This window comes from Arachis hypogaea, chromosome 9 (assembly GCF_003086295.3).
Source record: "Arachis hypogaea cultivar Tifrunner chromosome 9, arahy.Tifrunner.gnm2.J5K5, whole genome shotgun sequence".
Classification (NCBI taxonomy): Eukaryota; Viridiplantae; Streptophyta; class Magnoliopsida; order Fabales; family Fabaceae; genus Arachis; species Arachis hypogaea.
The window spans coordinates 26800262-26820740 of record NC_092044.1 but is presented as its reverse complement, the minus strand read 5'-3'; the positions used below and the strand labels follow the sequence as shown (position 1 = coordinate 26820740).

Sequence of the window (20479 nt, the reverse complement as noted above, 5' to 3'; positions counted from 1 at the left end):
GTTGATGCTCTTCAAAAGTAAAAACAGTGTGGGCATAGTCATTGGAACTAATTATTTAATATAAAGGTCCATATCTCCGTTCTACAAGTTGCCAAGATTAGTCATACAAATGACTTGATCGAAAGAATTACCAAGGTGCATGTGTACTATTAATCTATTATTCTTTCTGAACAATAATGCCAGATCAATATTTTCTTCTTTTACACCACCAGGAACATCACAAATGGTTAAGACTTGAGTCTCAAAATACTCCAATATAAATCACATATTTGTATACATTGCTTTTTGAGAAACTATTTTGATTACCCACTATATAAAGTTTGATACACTAAAGATTTAAAAAAAAAAATCTTTCCAAACAAAGCCAAGAATGATATCAAACATAATGATATTCTTTGAAGAAACAGAGCTAAGATTTAGTATAATGGAACTCTCAAAAGCTCAAGCAAACTTGTTGACATGAGAAATAGCAAGAACCTCCAAATTAGCAAATTTCTCAGGCGTCCACTGCATGTGGCCGAGGAGCAACCAAACTCTGAATGTACTGTTACTCCGTTAGTATTTGACAGTTTGGAGAGAGCACTGAAGCAGGTTTCAAAAGATAACGACCCTGATCTTCATCGCAACAAGGACATGACAATGATTCCTTTAAATTAAAGGTCTCTTTTGCAAAACACACACAATTTCCTCAGTGCTGCAACTGCAAGGCCTTATTGGCCCAAGATGGAAGCGGCGCGTGTAGTGAAATGCGATCGCCAGTAACGGGGTGCTTGAACGATAAGCTCTCGGCATGAAGCGCGTGGCCCTCACGCGCCACCTCTTTCCATTCACAGACCCCTTCATACTTCACGTCCCCTACAATCGAAATCCCAAGGTACTGACAATGCAACCGAATCTGATGCGTTCTTCCACTCGTAGGATACGCCCTCACTATTATCTCACTCTCTGCATCGCCACCACTACCTTCTCTCACAGCTCTCTCCTCAACAACCACCACATCACCACCGTCGTTAATTTCCGACTCGTCTCTGAACGTTCCGCTTCCGTTTACCGATAAAACCTCGAACGAAGTCTCCATGCCACGGACTACCGAACCGCCTGGTAGCTTCCGCCCGACATCGGAGGCAGCGTAAACGCGCCACGCGCCAAACTTGGACCTCCCGTGCCCGGACCTAACGGTAATCCTGTTCCACTTCGGGGCCACGCCACTGCAGAGAGCGATGTAGGTTTTACGAACCTCGTGGTCGGTGAATGCCTTCACGAACTTCGATGCCACTTTGTGGGACTTCGTAATAATCGTCACGCCGCTTGTGTCGCGGTCGAGACGGTTAGCAAGGTGCAGCTCAGGCACGCTGACGTGGACACCTGGACAGAAAAATATGATAACTAACTCTGAAATAAAGGCTATAAAATGTGTAACAAATTTGTTTTAATGTAGATTTAGTTTGACCTTGATGTGGTTTGAGAAGGGTTGGAACGGAAGAGAGGATGGTTTCGCAGTAGATTCCTTGGGGCTTGTTGATTGCGATGAGCCATTGGTCTTCGTAGATGACGTGGCACGTTGAGAGAGAGAAGAGGCTCGATTTCGAAGATGCGGTCATGGCTCGGCTTAGCTCGATTTGCTTGGAGATTGCGGGGAGTGGAGGGGACAGTGGCACGGGGTAATTATCGAGGGAAGTGAGGCCATTTTGGGACGAGTCGGTTGGCGGTTGGGGTTCATCTGAGTCTGCCATGCTACCACAGTTTTGGAGAGGGAGGGTTTGGAGATTCTGGTAGCGATGATGGTTGAGAAGGGTTTTGGGATGAAACTTGAGAGAGAATGCCAGAATGGTGTGAACGGAGACGGAGAGTGAGAGAATGATTCATGAAGGGTAGTTTCGTCATAACAAAATTTATCTAATAAAAACGGTTATATAACTTTTCCTCTTCGCCTCACCCTCATCTTCATCTCTATTCCCCTCTCCATCGTATTTTTAGGGTTTTTCTGAGTCCCCGTTTTTCTCAAACTGACACTGCGCTCCACCCTCTTTTACCCATTAATACGACAACGTTTTCTGGAAGGTGTATATATTTATCTATACTGAACCCCAGACATTCGCAATTGTAGTATAAGCATCGATCAACGCGAGACTCGAAATACATCATCCAGGGTTACGGTTTTCTGCAATTTTGACTCTCATGGCTTCTTCCTCTATCATCACTCCGGAGGATGTGCTTGAGTCCCTCATGAACGACGGCACAATCGATGCCCTCAGATTGAAGATCATCAACCAGCTCAAGGCCAATGTAATTTCCCTTTCTCTTTCTCTTTTTCCTTTTCTGTTTTCTTTTAAATCTTGGTCTTTTTAATTATGGAAGCCATGAGATATTACTGAAAACTTGGCTGAATTTTAACAAGTGTCTGATTCCATTGCACTAGATAGTTAATTTCCATGAGGTCTCATTAGTTTGCAATTTTTCATGGTCTAAGTTGATTTTTTTTTAATTTTATTTTTTTTAAAGGAGGAATTGAAGAGCACTACTATAAAGATGGCTGAACAGAGTAGGGTTCTGAACACCCCTGGAGCTGAGAAACAGACCAAAAGAGAGCTGTTTGATGCGCTTCGGCAAGAGCTCGAGTAAGTTAAAGATTTGACCACAAGCACCAGTTTTTATGTGCTAACTCTTCCAAAGGGTTCTACCTTGAAAGTTTCATTCCTGATATTTCACATAATTGATGCATAATGTGATGCAGGGTAGAAGTTATCGAACTGTATTTGTTTAACATATTTGGTGGGGAAGGGATGGGTAAAACCTGTTCTATATATAGTCATTGAATTCCTTTCGAATAGTAAGCATGAACTTAGCTTTACCTACAAATGATTATAACTCACCCGAAGAGAAGACCCCATCTCAACTGGTATTAAAGTATTCTGCTCCAGACAAAAGTATTGGGTCTGTTAAATATATAAATTATTCATATGCTTTCACATAATAACATATACACTATGCTGAGATGCTCGTTGTCATATTACCAAAGTCTATGACTAAAATGGTTTAGATTTTAATTTTTGTTATCCCTATTATTCTAATTGAGAGTTGAACTTTAGCATATGATAGGCCCATGTAGTGTCGATGCTTTAAGGCGAACAGGCTCTTGCATTGTTGGGGGGAGGGGGCATTAGGCTATTAGCAAAACTCATTAATGTGCTTCATCTGTGGGATAGATTTAGGCACTTGGTGTCTTTTCGGTATCAAGTAGATGGACTATTTAGAGGACTATTTAGGCCCTACTGAGAGATTGGAATATTATGATCCTTTGGTAGTTTTTGTATATTTTGGTTTATGTATATAGGATCTCTTGTCTTGGGAATTCTTCCTTTCTTATATGTATAATTTTATCTTCCAATGAAATAAAAAGGTCATTTATGTGCCTTTTTTCCTAACAGCTTATGATTTTAAGACAGTTGGTCCTTGATAGTCTGGAATTTTTACGAAATTGAAATTCTTGCATAGCTTCTAACTTGCTTTCGAAGTTGCGTATATAAAGGTTACATTCTATTAGCAGCGTTAAGTGGTTTTCTGCAAAGAAGTATGGAATAAATGAGTGCAAACACGATGAATTCAAATTCGCTACTTCACTTCAAATCGTTTTTGCACAAACATTACAGAATATCAGTAGGCTGTGATGACAGACAACATTTCTCGATTCTGATCAGTGACCAGGACCAAAGCAAACGTGTTTGCTCTTTGATGACAGTCTTTGTGCGTGTCTGAGCCTATTATTTGTTGTTATCAAATGAAACATTACAAAAAGCATATTAAGCAGCCCTCCTGGGTCAATATATCACCTACTTGTTAAATCCCTTTTTTTTGGGCTTACGTGGTCTGCTTAATGTTAATATATTGTTTTCTTGACTTTCTCATGTTGAGAGTCTATTTTGTTGTGCTTCCATCTGGTCGCTATATGTAGTGGTCTTGGAAGATTGGTTTGTAGTCATTATTCCTTATTAGATTTTATATTCATTATTGATCTTCTCTTACGTCCATGTTTATTTCATGCAGAGCTTCTGTACTTGAAAAAGCCTCTAAATCAGTTTGGGAGTTAATTTTAGACAATAATGGCCTGGGAAAGGAGATAAGTGAAACAGTTGAAAAAGTGTTTTGTCGATTGAGTGGCCAAGAGCCTCCTTTATTTCCACTTCCAAATGGGGAACCACAACCTGATAAGGAGGCTGACAGCAGAAAAGATAAAGGCAAAGGAAAGCAAAAAGAAAACGAGAATGTAAATTTAAACACGCCACCAAAGAAAAGAAGCTTTGCCGAAATAAATTCAGAAGGAGCAGAAGAAACTACAACCAGGTCTTCTGATCCTGCAGCGATGTCAGAAGGCTCTGGCAAATCGCCGCTTTCAATCTCAAAAACTTGATTTGTGAGTTAAACTAGTTATTTAATTTGTAATGGAAGTGATTACATCTAGTACATATATCATTAACACCACTTGTAGGATTTCACTGGAGTTTAGAAATATCATGCCATTACCAAGTTTTGTATGATATACCTATAAAATTGATGAAATTGATTTATGAATGTTCACTAATTGTGTTGTTGATTCACAGATGAAGCATCTTTAAACTATTTTAAGGTTTTTACAGGACACATTAGGAATATAATTTGAACATCATGATTTATGCAATGGTTGAAGTCCACTGGTTGACATGCTATTATATCAGTCTGCTTGCCCCAAAGCAATTAAATCCCTCAGGGTAAAATTGTTTCCATCTTGCATATAGTTTTCAAAAATTGTAATTGCCGAGAGTTCTGTTTTATTTGCAGAAAAATCTTCAGCCATTTTTTATAATGTCAAATGTCTGTTTAGCCTGACGCTATGATAATATGAATGAACAAAGGGTGGTGGGGATCGGTTGTGTCTATGTACTGTAACTTTTATTGTTACATTATCATTGCCCAGTGATAATTATCTTTCAATTTAGTTTTTATAAAAAAAGATTGACTATTTTTGGTGATGTTCTTTACAGTTCTTTAATTCTTTTCTTTGGGTATATTTTATTCTTATTAAGTATAAAGGCTTGAGGTGGAAATAATGGACATATAAAAAAGTCTTTAACTAAAGTTTATAGTATACTTGATTAAATAACACCGTTTCGTTATTTACACAATTATGATTTGTTGATCAGAATGAGAGTCCTTCTTTAAGATGCAAATTAAAAAAATTTTCCTTTCACAGCTGATAGATCAATAAATTTTGATGTTTGGAGTGTTAAATTTTAACAAAACAAAATTCTGGACATTTATACTCGCTGGACTTGGTTCATAAGAGTTATTTCAAAATTTAATGAGATTTAGGGTCATCATTCCTACGTTTCTTTGTCATTAGAAACTCAAATCAAAAGTAAGACATCTGAACGAATCATAGTATTGCAAATTTGCTCTGGCTAATGGGTGTTTCAGCAGGCTATATATATATATAAAATCTAATTCTTTAAGTTTCAAGCTATTCTAACGCCCGAAAATTTAATACGCAGGCACATTATTCTTTCTCTTTACTTTCAATCTAGAAGGGGTGGTTTTGTGATGGCAATACGCAACCAAGGAAACTGGAAACCTTGGACTCCTTTTTAAGTCAATGGTTGTGGGTGGCACCTTTGCTCAGAAATGATGTTTCATCCAGCTTTGAAATCCATGAACCAGCTTCTGCTTATAGCTCCTTCAGGTGGTTCTCTTGCTGCCCCAGGCTACCCTACCAATAAAAATAAAAAATAAATCAATAAGAAGACATAGGATATTCTCTTGGCCACTCACTTTCCATTTGCTGTTTTGGTATAATTTCTCTTGAAATAAATTTTTAAAGAATGATCTTAGAACTTTTCAGAGATCTGATTTATGTTTGAGAATGATGTTAAACAGTGAGCGCTTAAATAAGTTTGTTATTGAAAATAGTATTATTACTATTATATGTTTCATGGTTTGGGTCCAAATTTTTCTAAAGGTATTAAGTTCAAGTTTCTAGATCAACGTATCAATCTGCCTAGTTAATTCATAAAATCGTCCAGTTTATTAGTCTAGGTCCTCAAGTCGAGTTTACAAGTTGAGTTTTACCATCCAACTTTATTTAAATTTCCTAAGTTTATGTGAACTATTGAGTTTGAAAACCTTAATTTCTATACCAAAGTACTATGTCCTTGAAGTCTCAAACTTTACGATAATTTGCTTCGAGTCTTTTCAAATAATAGTTTAAGCTTCTTGAAAATATATTTATCATAATCTTCTGGGAATCAAAACTAAATGTTTTTTTGAAATATTTGGATCTATATCAAAATGAAGTTTTGAATATAGTGATAAAATGGTTTACTAAATACTTAGTTAAGCCAAAAGTGAGTCTGCAATAATTATTATTGCTTAAAAATGAAGTTACCAAGAAAGACACGTTACATTTTAAATGAGGATAGCAAAGTGAGATGTAAATAAATAGGCGGTAGTTTGCTTTTGGCTTTGTAAAATGCAAAAGCTTTTTACAAGTTAGGAAAAATTCCATTCATAGCTGTGGGTGAAATTGCATTTGACCAACACATTCTCGTAGCTAGGAGCAGGGTGCAGTAGTTTGTTAGCCTCTTAGGGTATATGAGTCTATGAGCAAGCTCTTGTTGTTTTGAAGAGATGTAATGAGTTACGTTGTTGGTAGAACAAAATATGTTGAACGTCAAAAGGGTCATACATGCCATGATCTACTTGCAGCAGTTGATTCTTGATTTCCTCATTTGTAGGAGAGCAATTGCCTGTGAACAAGAACCATTTATTTATTACTATTATTTTTTAGGGTTATCTACACTAATATAGTAATAGCAATCGTCTTTGGCGTTGCTCTTAGATCTTATAGGTTTTGACATTTTTTTATTCTGTAAAATATGATTCTAATATTTGAAAGAGAGTATTGGAATAACATTTGTGTTGTCTCTGAGATCGCATATTCAAACCGTCGAATCAATCATTAATACTTTAATCAAATTAGGCTATCTATATTACACCTTATAGGTACAATTTGTTCTCTAAACTTTGTGTAATGAAGGATGCTTTGCATAAGATGATGTTTACCATACTAATTTTCTTATAAATATGACATTGCCAGTTGCCCTCCATAATATCCTCACAAGAGTCCAGAGTGATGATCAGTGTAATTTTTGCCATGGTTATGGTGAGTACATATTATGCAAGAATGAATAGAAATGATTGTTACCAGAAGAAAGAGGAGTAGATGATTCAGTAACGGCACATGTGGTCAATGGCATTGTATTGTGATATAGCTGAACTTGTTGAGGGAGATCAAAAGTAGATGCTGATGAAGGAAATGAAGTTGGTTCTTTAAAGGCACTGAAATATAGTTTCTCACTTTCCATAGCTTGGTTGGTGGTTGTTGACCCATGTGCATATAGATCACGATGATGACCAAAACGAATGTGTGTTGCTGCTGTCTCTTCATCTTCTAGGTATGAATCAAAATAACAAGATTTGAATCTAGGAAAAGGTGTCCCACTCAACTCCAACAATCTTCTGTCCAATTGTAGAAGCTTAACATAGTGCTGGTCAAGAACTCCAGGAGGAAATTGAAGGGAGTGTCTCCTGAATAAATAAACAACAAAAGGAGAAGAAGGAATGCACACCCACTTCAGTTGATGAATTTAATTATAATTTAGTAAAATATTCTATTTAAATATCTATTATTTAGAAGTGTCATAAAAAAAATTGTGAAATTCTTGTAGATTATCGGGATAATAACATGAAGAGTAATTAGTTGAGAATTATTTTTATGTATAAATTGGTCTATCTATCGCTTTTAATCAAATTTTTAATATGTGTGTTGGATACATAGGTCTAGCCTTCTAGGTTCGTCAAAATAGTTAATGGGTCAAACTCTCATATTAGTTCGTTTACCCATTTAAACAAAAAGGTTTTGTCTCTCAAATTAAGTCCGTTTAATTTTTTGGTTAAACGGACTAACCGGTAAATTAAAAATGACAATTTTTTTGTTGAAATACTTTTTAAAAAATAAAATAAAAGGATAAATAAACTAATTTGTTTAATATATTAAAGTGACTGTCCAAACTAAAAAATTATGTACAATAAAAAATGTGAATTTAAATGGATTAGTCTGTTTAAGGCTAGGTCTAAATGGGTCGCACCGACCTGTTTAACAGTCCTACACAAGTTCTTAAAAAGTCGTCATATCATAATCCAATTTGGTTTGCAAAACTACATTCTAAGACATTAATTTTTTAAAGAACTATACTACGTATATACCAAAATCAAATATCAAGCTACTAATATAAAATACATGCTGGAATACAAATACACATTAAAAATAAATTAAACCACACATATATTTATACACAAATACATTGGTTAGTGTACAAATAACATTTTTATTCTTTAAAATAATAGAAGGACGAATGCGTCTGACATCAATAATTTTTTAAAACTTTTAGAATATAAAAATTTATTGAGGATCAAAGTATTTAATAATCTGAAATTTCTTGAGGATGAATTTTGAGTGTTTATTCTAGAACTAAGTAGCACACACCTGTATTTGGAAGCATAACCTCCAGTGAAGTCAGGGGATGCAGACCATACAGTATGCTTTTTAGGCTGTGGGGTAGTCTCGCCATAGAAAAATGGCACTCTATCAAGCTGTGTAAGAACAATTGTTTTTGAGAAGTTCATCATCAAGTACTTTAGTTCAAGTGGCGTTATCTCCTTTTAAAAATTAAATCACCACTACTTGATAAACAAAATAAGTATTTAAACAATATTGTGTCACGTTTTTAATTAGAAATAAAATAAAAATTATTTGCGTAATATTTAAACGCACCTCAATTTCTAGATGGCCAGGTTTGTTTTCCTGAATGCTTGCTTGAATGGCTGAAATATTCTCCCATTGTATTTCAATCTTATGTTTCAAACCCTTATCTAATATCTCCCACACAAGTTTTCGCTTGCTAAAGTAAAACTTGGCCACCAAGTGTGCTGGATATTGAGCTTCTATCTATACATCAAACTTATTATAGTCGCTTGTTTTATTCACAATCATGACCAATTTATTTTACCAATAAAAAAATTATTAAAGTTTAAGTGTGAATATTCACATAAAATATATATATACGATGTTGTTAAAGGTGAATAATATTCAATAGAATTAAAATGCAAAATTTTGTTTTTATTTACGAGAACAAAATGTTGTGTGTGACTTTCTCTTTCTCTCTTAAATATCTACTTATACTTTTTTTGTATGTAAATAAATTTATTACTTGAATTAAATTCACACATTAATTAGTAGTAATTCATTTCTTTTAAAGTATATTAGAAAACATGGAAAGTTGTGAAAAGTGCAATAAGTAGTTAAGTACTAATGCTTTATGTGTGTGTATATATATCTTATATTAGACTGAAGAAACCAAATTCAGTTTAGAAGTCAAAATTAAAACCGAATAAAATTCAATACAAAATTTATAATTTCAAAATAATTATGTTAAGTATACACTAAAATTAATCATTACAATTAATTATTAATTTAGTCTAAAATATATGTTAAAACATAAATACATATTAAAATAAATTAAATAATATATATATTTATATACAAATATATTAATGATAATTTTTGTGTACAAATAATATTTTTATGTAAAAAAAGAAGAAATAGACTGGTTAATTTTTCTCATAAAAGAAAAGTATATATTATTCGTATGAAATACTGCATGCATGAAAATTCAACATTGAATATATAATTGAACACTGTATAAATTGCATTATTATTATTATTAGTTTATTACCAAGTAACACCCAATTGCAAGGGAGCAAACTGGCAAGTGCACAGCCTTCAACTTGTTCTCAACCTTGTTGATGCATGGAGAAGAAGGAGAAGGAGAAGAAGTTCTAATTTCTACTACATCATCATAAACACTACCACCGTTCACTTTTTCCTCTATTTCTTGCACCAGAGATGGTGTTATCGTTAGTGTTAACCTCAGTGATGGTGGAAGTTCTGCTAACTCTTTCAATTCATCGTGTTCATGTTCTTCCTGAAAAAAAGAATAAAACAAGATAACTAATTAAACTTAAAAAATTAAACAATGAAAATAAAAGAAACTGAAAGGATATAGAAGAAAAATAAAATTAAAAAATAATTGGATAAATAAATAGTATATAGTATATATATAGCTATATAGTATGTATAAGTTGCATGACAAGAATTAATACGTACCCTTTCGCATGCTTGTCGTGTATCATAATCTTCAACAATAATATCATCCTCATCAACAAGGTATGAAAAATCCAAAAGATTCTCCAAGTCTGAAGGATTATTAGCTTCTGAAGCCATATATAGTTCGTTCCTGTGTATGTTTTTTTTTTTCTTGAGTCGAAATGGCAACAAATTAAGAAGAGGGGAAGCCAATTATAGGAAGCTAAGTAGTGGCAATTGATTTTGTAGTGAAAGGACAAGTCACGTGTGTGGTGTGTTTATATATCCTTAATTCTGTTTGTTTTTCCTCAATGATTCAGTTATTCACCAAGAAGGTAGAGTATTATTTAGATTAAAGTAAACATTAGTTATTTTTATTAGTTATTTTTATATAAAATTAATAGTTAAAAATTATTAAATAATAATTTAATAATAATACTAATTATTTTACACTTAAGATTGATTTAAAAAAAAATTTAGATCAGATAATTTTGTCTCTAACAAATTTTTGTTCTCTAAATATTTTGAAAATTATTCTTATTAGATAAATTAATTTTTTTTGTCGTTTTTAATCAAACTTTTAATATTCATATCGGACAAATAAGTTTTTAATAAATTTTTTTATAATAATTTGATTTTATAATGGAAAAAATTTAGAAAGCCAACATTTTTATTAAAATTTGATCAGTACTTGATCATCAAAAGAAAAGTAAATAATTTTACACCATTAAAAATACTATTAATGACTAATTGATGATTATAAATGGTAAAATCCATGGTTCTGAAAACCGGACCGGACCGGCCGGTTCAACCGGAAAAATCAAAAACCGGTCAATTAATCGGTCTGGGTAAACTCAAAAACCGGCTAGCAAAAAACCGATAAAAAACCGGTCGAACCGGCCAATTTTTTAACGGTTTTTTAACGGTTTTTTATTAAATTAATATATTTAAAATTATTTTTAGGTTTTTTAATAATTTTATTTAATATTTAATTAAACCGGTTGAACTCCGGTCGAACCATTGAACTATTGAACCAGTAACCTCACCGGTTCATTGACCGGTCCGGTTCGCACAACCTTGGTAAAATCTGCTGACCCCTAGCACTCATCTTTATAAAATATTACTATAAGGCAAATTAATTTTCTTTTAAAATGATAAAAAACTAATTTATCTTATAGGAATAATTATCGAAAATTTTTAAAGAATAAAAATTTATTAAATATTAGAATGTCTAATTAAAATTTTTTAAAATTAATTTGAGTATTTTCTCAAAGAATATAACTTATATATTTAAGGAAGAAATTAAAATGATGTAATCTATTTTTTTTATAACGATGTAATCTAAAATTGAGACGACATAAATATATAGAAATAATGAAACAAGAATTTTATGCTTTTTCTACCAACTTTTCGGTAACAAAATATACGAAACTTATATTATGAGATAAACTATTATTATTATTATTATTATTATTATGAATTTTAAATATTTTTTATTTAGAGCTTTATTATTTCGCAATATTTATCTCATATGTCACCTGTGCCAGCCGCCCTATCTAAATGTTTCAATCATACTTTTTTCGTCAAATATGGAAGGTTGGTTTCCCGAATTGCTACTACTGCTTCTCAACTATTAGCTGGTCTCTATCACCAAATATAGGGATCCCACACACCAAAAATGTGGATGGCTTTGATTTTCTGGGGTTTTATTATTATTTGCCAGCTGGAAATCCACCACCACATACACTATGTTATCACAAGTAAGATTCTTTCTTACTATTATTGTATCTTGCCCATACGTCTGCTTTGCACTGTAAATGGATGCTTGTGGATCTTTTATAGTTCTCTCATAATTAATAATGGCAGTAGTAGTCTTTGTGATGACTGCTTCAATGAAGATTATTGGTTTTCAATTATACTCAACATTCAACATAAAATAATGGATGCTCGCTGTGGATCTTATGTATATGTATATATATACACACACACACTTATACAGCATCCCAAGTTTACCCTTTTCTTTAAGAGACAAACTTGTGTGCATGTAATAATAATAATAATAATAAATTTCTAATAATTATTATTTTTAAAGTTTGAACAATGATTTTGTAAATTTCTTTAATTTCTTTAAATTGTTTTATTATTATACGAAGTTGAGAAAAAATTAGAGTGGGTCAAAAAATTTAAAACAGAGATTATATATTCGATAATCAATATTTATTTTCACAATCAATATTTATTTTCACATAATGATTTTGTGAAATTTTTTTTTCTAATTCTTAAAGAATGGTGGGAAGAGTGGAGAAATATATAAAATAAATTAGCTTTTATTTGACGTAAAATAGAAAATGCATTCATGTTACAAGATTTTTTTATAAGTAAATCACGACAAATATTTTCAAATTATTAAATCACTAACAAAAGTACCGCCTCAAATATTTTAACGACAAAAATATCTAGAGATCATTAGAGATTAATATGAATCGATCGGATATGATCAAAATTTTGATACAGTCTACACTAAAATCATCAGATTAAATTATATTTAAAATATGTTTTATTTAAATTTGAAAACGATCCGCACATTTATGGATTAGAATATCAAATATATTTACAAAATATAAAAATATTTTTATTAAAAATTATTAATAATTTTTTGTTACATTTTTAAAGATGTTTACTCCTAAAATATTATTAAACATATTTTTTTAAATAATAAAAATAAAATAATACAACACATATGATAATTATTAATTGAAATAAAACAAAAAATATTTACTTATTTATTTATTTTTTATGAAATAAAGATATGCATGCGGATAGGTACCTAAAATCCACAATATAATCTTATTCTATTAGTTAATGTGCAGATTGGATATGGTTCGATCCGCAATCCGATCTAATGGCTTTGCAGATCAGATTAATATACCGATATACGCAATTTTCAGATCGTATTCGAATAAATACCACGGATATACAGATTGAATCCGATTCATAAATACTCTTATAAATATCTTTTAAAACATGACACAAGTACTTAACCATTAAATCTATATTATCAAAAAAGACTTTAGATATTAGACTTTGGTGTAATTTTTTACAAGTATGATTTAAAAATAAAATATTATATTTTTTATCTTTAAAATTTGATAATTATACACTAAATAGATATTTTTGTAATTCTTTTGTAAATGGCCAAAAATATTTTAAAAAGTATAAAAAGAAACTCTAGAAATCAACTTTTTATTTGTTTTCGTTTTTGTATGAATTTGCTAAAATTTCATATCAAATGCACAACTGGTTTGCAAAATACAAATATCATCATCTTCACTTGTAATGGTAACGATTCTTTAAATGTCAATGAATTAAAGAATGGTTTCTAACAGATTTTAGAATATTAATTCTATTTTAAATTTATAAATTTGTGAAAATGCATTTCTCAATTTAAACTAAAACATAAATTTTCGGCTTGTAGTCTTTTTAGGTTTGATATTTTTATATTTTATTTAAATTTAAATAAAAAAATATTTTTAGCAACATAAATAATTAACTTAAAAATAAAAAAATTTAAATTTGCTAATATGCTGATTTGCACATATTTCACTGGTTAATATGTGTAAATTAAAATTTCACAAGTATCATAAGTTCATAACCACTGTAATTATTGTAATGCCCATAAAATATATATAATATTTCGTTATCGTTATTACTTTAATTTATTATGTTTTTTTATTCAAGCTTAGTGCATTCATGACTTGGAATGTTGACATGGGAAGTCGGCCTGTGCGTGTGTGCCTTCAATTCAAAGACGTCATTTTCTCCAATCATTACCAGCTGCACATAAATCCTTGCTTGCAAATCATTAAACACTTGGTTAAATAGTTCACTATATATCTATCCAAAATCTGTAGATATATCAGCATACCAATCAGGTACAAACACACAACAAATTCCACGAGTTAATCAACTTGGAACCAAAATCTCTCTCTCTCTCTCTCTCTCTCTCTCATACAAGATCCGTACAAAATTATTATATCTACTTTTCTAGTACAGTATAGATGGATAGATACTCAAAGTTGGCTTCCAATTTTCCAACACATAAGCTGCATTGTTTATAAAAAGAAAAATACTAAGACACAAAATTGTGTTTGACAGAAAAAATATATTAATCGAAATAATATGTTTAGAGATATTAAATTAGTATTTTTTATATTTATACTAATAAAAACGGTACAAAATATTAATAAGTTATATAATTTATTTTTTTATTAATTTTTTATAATTATATTTTTTATTATTATATTTTTTATTTTAAATTTTTTAAATAAAAAACAAAAATATAAAATTTTATATTTTTATTTTTTATATATTAATTTTAATATTTTATCTTATCTTATTCTCGTAAATAAAGACAACAATAAGAAACGAACACTAGTCTAGTAGTTGGGACATATGAAACAAAATACTAGTATTAGTGTGATTGTGTTAAAGTTTATAAAAAGATTTTGAGGGAACCTAAAGTTGATTTTGGTCAATTCAAGCTGATGATATCAATATCAATATAATTATGGTTGGTACTATGCATACTAAATTTAGCTAAATATATACAGAAGTATTATTTTGTGTATTTTATTATCAGATGAATACCATTTTTGCGCTTTAATTTGAATATGGAAGCAAAGAAGGTGTTAAACTCGCGTATGGAGAGGATGAGTGCTTCACCTCATTGTGGGATTAGAGGAAGCAGAACTCGGACCCTGCGAGTTGTGAATTATCCAGAACAAAAAACGGAGGGTCCGAATTCTACGTTTCAGATTTCAAATTCCATTAGTTGCAAATCGGACCATGCGATTTGTGAAGCAAAATTTCATGACCAAAGAACTCGCATGGTCCGAGTTGTGTACTCTGAGTTTTTTAATTTTTTTTAACACAAATCGGACCGTGTACTCTGAATTTTTTTCAACTTTTAAACATAAATCGGAGGGTCCGATTTGTGTACTCCCACAATTTTAAAAAACACCAACAATTACCATGTTAAAGTATATCACTCATTTTATTTCCATATTAAAATTTTTTAGCCTCAATTCGTAAATCAAAATGGATAACGTGATGAAGTACAATAGCGTCACTTTGCGGGCGCATCAACCCACTCAAGCCTTTAATAACTGTCAACAAATGAAATGAGTAGTAGGATCTTACCAGAAACAAAGAAAAGATATAATATAACAAAGATGTGATGTTAGATTGAATAATAATTATTTGGTTTAATTACTCAAATTTTACGAAATTTTTAATCAGATTTTTATATATATATATATATATATATTTTAATTGTGTTTCTAATTGTGTTTCTGTACAAATTTTTTTAAATAAATTTTTTTTAATTTAATTATATAAAAATCTATTTAAAAAATAAAAAATTGGTGTAAAAACCAAATAAAAAATTATATAAAAATTTAATTAAAAAATTAATACAATAATTCAATTAAAAAATATAAAAATTTAATTAAAAATTTTATAAAATTATAAAAATTAACAAAATAATTAAACTTAATTATTTATATGATGAGTAAAAGGATATCTCATAATCACGATAATGATATCATTGTTCATTCTTATCCAATTAATTATATATGGAAATGAAGAAAAGAAAGTGCGCGTGGATAATGAACAAAGATTTTGCTGTTTACGATCTCTTTCGTCACAAAATCTCTCAAAGCGCCACTATCAGCCGCCGCGCCAAACTACTTTTCATTTTGGGACTGCAACCAAACCACGTGCGTTTCTTTTTCTTTTATGAACGTGGATCATAGCCTCTACTTTCTTTGGACTTTTTTATTTAAATTAAAAATGTATAATATTTATCGATTTAAATAAACGTGTAAGTATTTACTAAAATACATTTTAAGTCACATCTTAAAACAATAAAAAAATTACACTATAAACATATTTTAGATGCACTGTTCCTGTACTGTAATACGACACGCATCAGTCATATATCTTGGATGCATTCAAAATATGAATAAGACTATATATCTGATACATTACGTTCGAGATGTGCGTGTAATTTATTTTAACCCAGTGCATCCAAGATACGAACATATATGTTGATTTGGGGCAGTGATACGTGTAAGTATGCAGGACAACTTTTACATATAACATTATAATATTTTTATAAAAAAATATATATATTAACATGAAAAATATTATTTTCTTAAAAACTATCCTATTTGAATTAGAACTCAAAAAAAAGTACATAAAAAATAGATCGAACTGTATTGATTTAAACTTGAAATATAGTTTTACGAGAAATGAAAAGTTATATGTAAAAATTTGAAACATTGAGTATGTGAGAGAATATTAGGGATTAAAAGTTATGTGATCAGGGATGAAAAGTTACGTGATCTGATTTCATGATGAGAAGAAACAAAATTATTTCTCTCTATTTTTATCTGTTTTACTTGTTTCATCGACCAAGTTTGTTTTAATATAATAACTAAACACGTGCAATTTTATTTTTTTTAAATTTAAATCAATTTAATTTGATTTAGTTTTTAATGTACTCTTATTGAGTACGAATTCAAATGGATTGATTTTTAAGAAAATAATGTACCAATCAATTTCGAATCACTAATTTTAAGTACATAGGGCAAGTTATAACTTTTAAAAATTGGATTAATTCAAAAATAAAAATTAAATTGATATTATTTTAATCGTAATTTTTTTTATAATAATACACATATTTTTTATAATATTTTTTTAATAATAATACACGTAATTTTAAATTTACAAAAATATTGTAAAATTTATAAAAAAATTGTCCTGCACACTCGAACGTATCTCGAATGCACTGCCCCAAATCACCAAAAATGTGTATATCTTGAATGTAGTGGGTTAAGGCTAATTAATGCTATATCTCGGATGTACTGTATCCGAGATTTCGTCTTGTTCATATCTCGGGTGCATCTGAGATATGACTGATGTCACACCCTAATTACCCTAAGTCTTACCTCTAGTCGTAAAGTAAAGGTTAATCAAAGGTTACAACAATTTCCAAGACTTATGCATATATCAATATAAAAGGAGTAATAATTATAGAAGCCCGATGAAGAAAATAAGCTTAAATACAGAATTACAAAGCGCTAACGTTCACACGAAACTACAAGCGTAAAAGACAAGATACACTATGTAAGACAACAAGATGTATGTAGATATATAAGAGTATATTAATCATAAGATACTAGCCTAAGCCTGCGGAATTTAGGCCGACTAGTTAACTACTGACATACAGAATTTTGAAAGTTAAAACAGCATATACAAAATATCTTTCTCAAAGTAAACCTCTAAAGCAATTATAATAACAAAAGGTGAGAGAACTAAACAAAATAATCAAAAGACTTCAAAACATAGCCAGGATCCTCCGCTCTGTCATCATCAAAGCAACCCACCGAGGTAGGTTGCGACCTGCATCTGAAAAATAACAACATAGTATGGAATAAGAACTAGAGGTTCTCAGTATGGTAACAGTGCCCAGTGATGTAAGATATATGACTCCTGGACGCCAGAGGCAATCCTAGAGCTTCATATCCATAATGAGATTTGGTGGACGAAATTGTGATCTACGTTCTTTGGATTTTGAATGAAAACTTTATTATGGCACTGGTTGAATTCACAACTCCGTTCAACTAACCAGCAAGTGTACTGGGTCGTCCAAGTAATAAACCTTACGTGAGTAAGGGTCGATCCTACAGAGATTGTTGGTATGAAGCAAGCTATGGTCACCTTGTAAATCTCAGTTAGGCAGATTAAAGGGTAATTGTGATTATTGGAATAAATAATAAAAAGGAATAATAAAAGGGATAGAAGACTTATGCAGATTCATTGGTGGGAATTTCAGATAAGCGAATGGAGATACTATATGCTCAAGGACGCCTGCTCTCCTATTGCTTCAACCCAATCCTTCTTACTCCTTTCCATGGCAAGCTTTGTATAGGGGTTCACCATCAGCTGTGGCTACTTTCAATCCTCTCGGGAAAATGATCCTATGCGGTTGTCAGTCGCACGGCTAATCGTCTGGAGGCATCACCCATGGTTGATGGCTACATCCCATCCTCGCAGTGAAAACTAATGCTCACGCACTCTGTCACAGTACGGCTAATCACCGGTTGGTTCCCGCTCCTACTGGAATAGAATCCCTTGATTCTTTTGCGTCTGTCACTAACGCCCAGCAGGTTACAAGTTTGAAGCACGTCACAGTCATTCATTACCGGAATCCTACTCGGAATACCACAGACAAGGTTAGACTTTCCGGATTCCCAGGATCCTACTCGGAATACCACAGACAAGGTGAGACTTTCCGGATCCTCATAAATGCCGCCATCTATCTAGCTTATACCACGAAGATTCTGTTGGGGAATCTAAGAGATACGCATTCAAGCTCTGTTGCATGTAGAACGAAAGTGGTTGTCAATCACGCGCGTTCATAAGTGAGAATGATAATGAGGGTAATCTGACTCATAACATTCATCATGTTCTTGGGTACAAATGAATATCTTGGAATAAGAATAAGAGAGATTTGAATAAAAGATAATAGAATTTCATTAATACTTGAGGTACAGCAGAGCTCCACACCCTTAATCTATGGTGTGCAGAAACTCCACTGTTGAAAACACATAAGCAAAAGGTTCAGGCATGGCCGAATGGCCAGCCCTCTCCATGATCAAGTGACCGAATGATAAAAGGTTTAAAGTGGTCAAAAGATATCTAATACAATAGATAAATGTTCTATATATACTTAGACTAGCTCCTAGGGTTTACATGAGTAAGTAATTGATGCATAAATCCACTTCCGAGGCCCACTTGGTGTATGCTTGGGCTGAGCTTGATTAATCCACGAGCTGAGGCATTTCCTGGAGTTGAACTCCGAGTTATGACGTGTTTTGGGCGTTCAACTCCGGATCATGACGTTTTTCTGGCGTTTAACTCCAGACAGCAGCATGAACTTGGCGTTCAACGCCAAGTTACGTCGTCATTCTTCGAATAAAGTATAGACTATTATATATAGCTGGAAAGCTCTGGATGTCTACTTTCCAACGCCGTTGAGAGCGCGCCAATTGGAGTTCTGTAGCTCCAGAAAATCCATTTCGAGTGCAGGGAGGTCAGATTCCAACAACATCAGCAGTCCTTTTGTCAGCCTTCTTCAGAGTTTTGCTCAAATCCCTCAATTTCAGTCAGAATTTACCTGAAATCATAGAAAAACACACAAACTCATAGTAGAGTCCAGAAATGTGAATTTAACATAAAAACTAATGAAAACATCCCTAAAAGTAGCTCAAACTTACTAAAAACTATATAAAAACAATGCCAAAAAGCGTATAAATTATCCGCTCATCACAACACCAAACTTAAATTGTTGCTTGTCCCCAAGCAACTGAAAATCAAATAGGATAAAAAGAAGAGAATATACTATAAATTTCAGAATATCAATGAATATTAATTTAATTAGATGAGCGGGACTTGTAGCTTTTTGCTTCTGAATAGTTTTGGCATCTCACTTTTTCCTTTGAAGTTCAGAGTGATTGGCGTCTCTGGGAATTCAGAATTTCGGATGGTGTTATTGACTTTCCTAGTTAAGCATGTTGATTCTTGAACACAGCTACTCATGAGTCTTGGCCGTGGCCCTAAGCATTTTGTTTTCCAGTATTACCACCGGATACACAAATGCCACAGACACATAACTGGGTGAACCTTTTCAGATTGTGACTCAGCTTTGCTAGAGTCCCCAGTTAGTGGTGTCCAGAGCTCTTAAGCACACTCTTTTGGATCATGACTTTAACCACTTAGTCTCAAGCTTTTCACTTGGACCTTCATGACACAAGCACATGGATAGGGACAGCTTGATTTAGCCGCTTAGGCCTGGATCTAATTTCCTTGGGCCCTCCTATCCATTGATGCTCAAAGCCTTGGATCCTTTTTACCCTTGCCTTTTGGTTTTAAGGGCTATTGGCTTTTTCTACTGCTCTTTCTTTTTCTTTTCGCCAATTTTTTTTCGCAAGCTTACTTTTTCACTTCTTGCTTCAAGAATCAATTCATGAATTTTTCAGTTCATCAATAACATTTCTCTTTGTTCATCATTCTTTCAAGAGCCAACAATTTTAACACTCATAAACAACAAGATCAAAAATATGCACTGTTCAAGCATTCATTCAGAAAACAAAAATTATTGCCACCACATCAATATGATTA

The 20479-nt window shown here is 32.0% G+C and overlaps 3 protein-coding genes and 1 non-coding gene across 9 annotated transcripts; 2 read left to right on the top strand and 2 right to left on the bottom strand.

Annotated features, from left to right (window-relative positions):
- Positions 1–227: 227 nt before the first annotated feature.
- LOC112710748 (RNA pseudouridine synthase 1) lies at positions 228–1733 on the bottom strand. Its single transcript, XM_025763146.3, has 2 exons — positions 1451–1733; positions 228–1365 (listed from the first exon to the last, which is right to left on the bottom strand). Exons 1-2 carry the CDS (start codon positions 1731–1733, stop codon positions 689–691), a joined length of 960 nt encoding a protein of 319 aa, XP_025618931.1. The 3' UTR covers positions 228–688.
- Positions 1734–2082: 349 nt separating this feature from the next.
- Positions 2083–7813, top strand: LOC112710749 (uncharacterized). Of its 6 annotated transcripts, none has more exons than XR_011865581.1 (6): positions 2083–2286; positions 2503–2618; positions 4045–4411; positions 4635–4745; positions 5526–5713; positions 7127–7813. XR_011865581.1 is itself a non-coding variant. In XM_025763147.3 (4 exons), exons 1-3 carry the CDS (start codon positions 2179–2181, stop codon positions 4406–4408), a joined length of 588 nt encoding a protein of 195 aa, XP_025618932.1. In that variant the 5' UTR covers positions 2083–2178; the 3' UTR covers positions 4409–4411; positions 5526–5963. The 6 variants fall into 6 exon arrangements, 1 of the variants encoding a protein (XP_025618932.1); XR_011865583.1 differs by having other exon boundaries at positions 4599–4745; XR_011865582.1 differs by lacking the exon at positions 4635–4745.
- LOC112713746 (small nucleolar RNA snoR126) lies at positions 3660–3761 on the top strand. Its single transcript, XR_003158715.1, has one exon. It is a non-coding gene; the product is annotated as a small nucleolar RNA snoR126 (small nucleolar RNA).
- On the bottom strand, positions 6376–10495 carry LOC112710747 (uncharacterized). Its single transcript, XM_025763145.3, has 6 exons — positions 10256–10495; positions 9825–10073; positions 8864–9037; positions 8576–8682; positions 7235–7617; positions 6376–6776 (listed from the first exon to the last, which is right to left on the bottom strand). The coding sequence occupies exons 1-6, from the start codon at positions 10370–10372 to the stop codon at positions 6628–6630; spliced, it is 1179 nt and encodes a 392-aa protein (XP_025618930.1). The 5' UTR covers positions 10373–10495; the 3' UTR covers positions 6376–6627.
- Between the last annotated feature and the right edge of the window lie 9984 nt (positions 10496–20479).

Coding starts and splice junctions, on each gene's coding strand:
- LOC112710748 (XM_025763146.3), bottom strand. CDS start 1,733: ATGGCAGACTCAGATGAACCCCAACCGCCAACCGACTCGTCCCAAAAT. Junction 1,366..1,450: donor CCTTCTCAAACCACATCAAG/GTCAAACTAAAT, acceptor TTTTCTGTCCAG/GTGTCCACGTCAGCGTGCCT.
- LOC112710749 (XM_025763147.3), top strand. CDS start 2,179: ATGGCTTCTTCCTCTATCATCACTCCGGAGGATGTGCTTGAGTCCCTC. Junction 2,287..2,502: donor TCAACCAGCTCAAGGCCAAT/GTAATTTCCCTT, acceptor TTTTTTTTAAAG/GAGGAATTGAAGAGCACTAC. Junction 2,619..4,044: donor GCGCTTCGGCAAGAGCTCGA/GTAAGTTAAAGA, acceptor TATTTCATGCAG/AGCTTCTGTACTTGAAAAAG.
- LOC112710747 (XM_025763145.3), bottom strand. CDS start 10,372: ATGGCTTCAGAAGCTAATAATCCTTCAGACTTGGAGAATCTTTTGGAT. Junction 8,683..8,863: donor CTGGCCATCTAGAAATTGAG/GTGCGTTTAAAT, acceptor GTTCTTACACAG/CTTGATAGAGTGCCATTTTT. Junction 6,777..7,234: donor ATCTACTCCTCTTTCTTCTG/GTAACAATCATT, acceptor TCTTGTTCACAG/GCAATTGCTCTCCTACAAAT.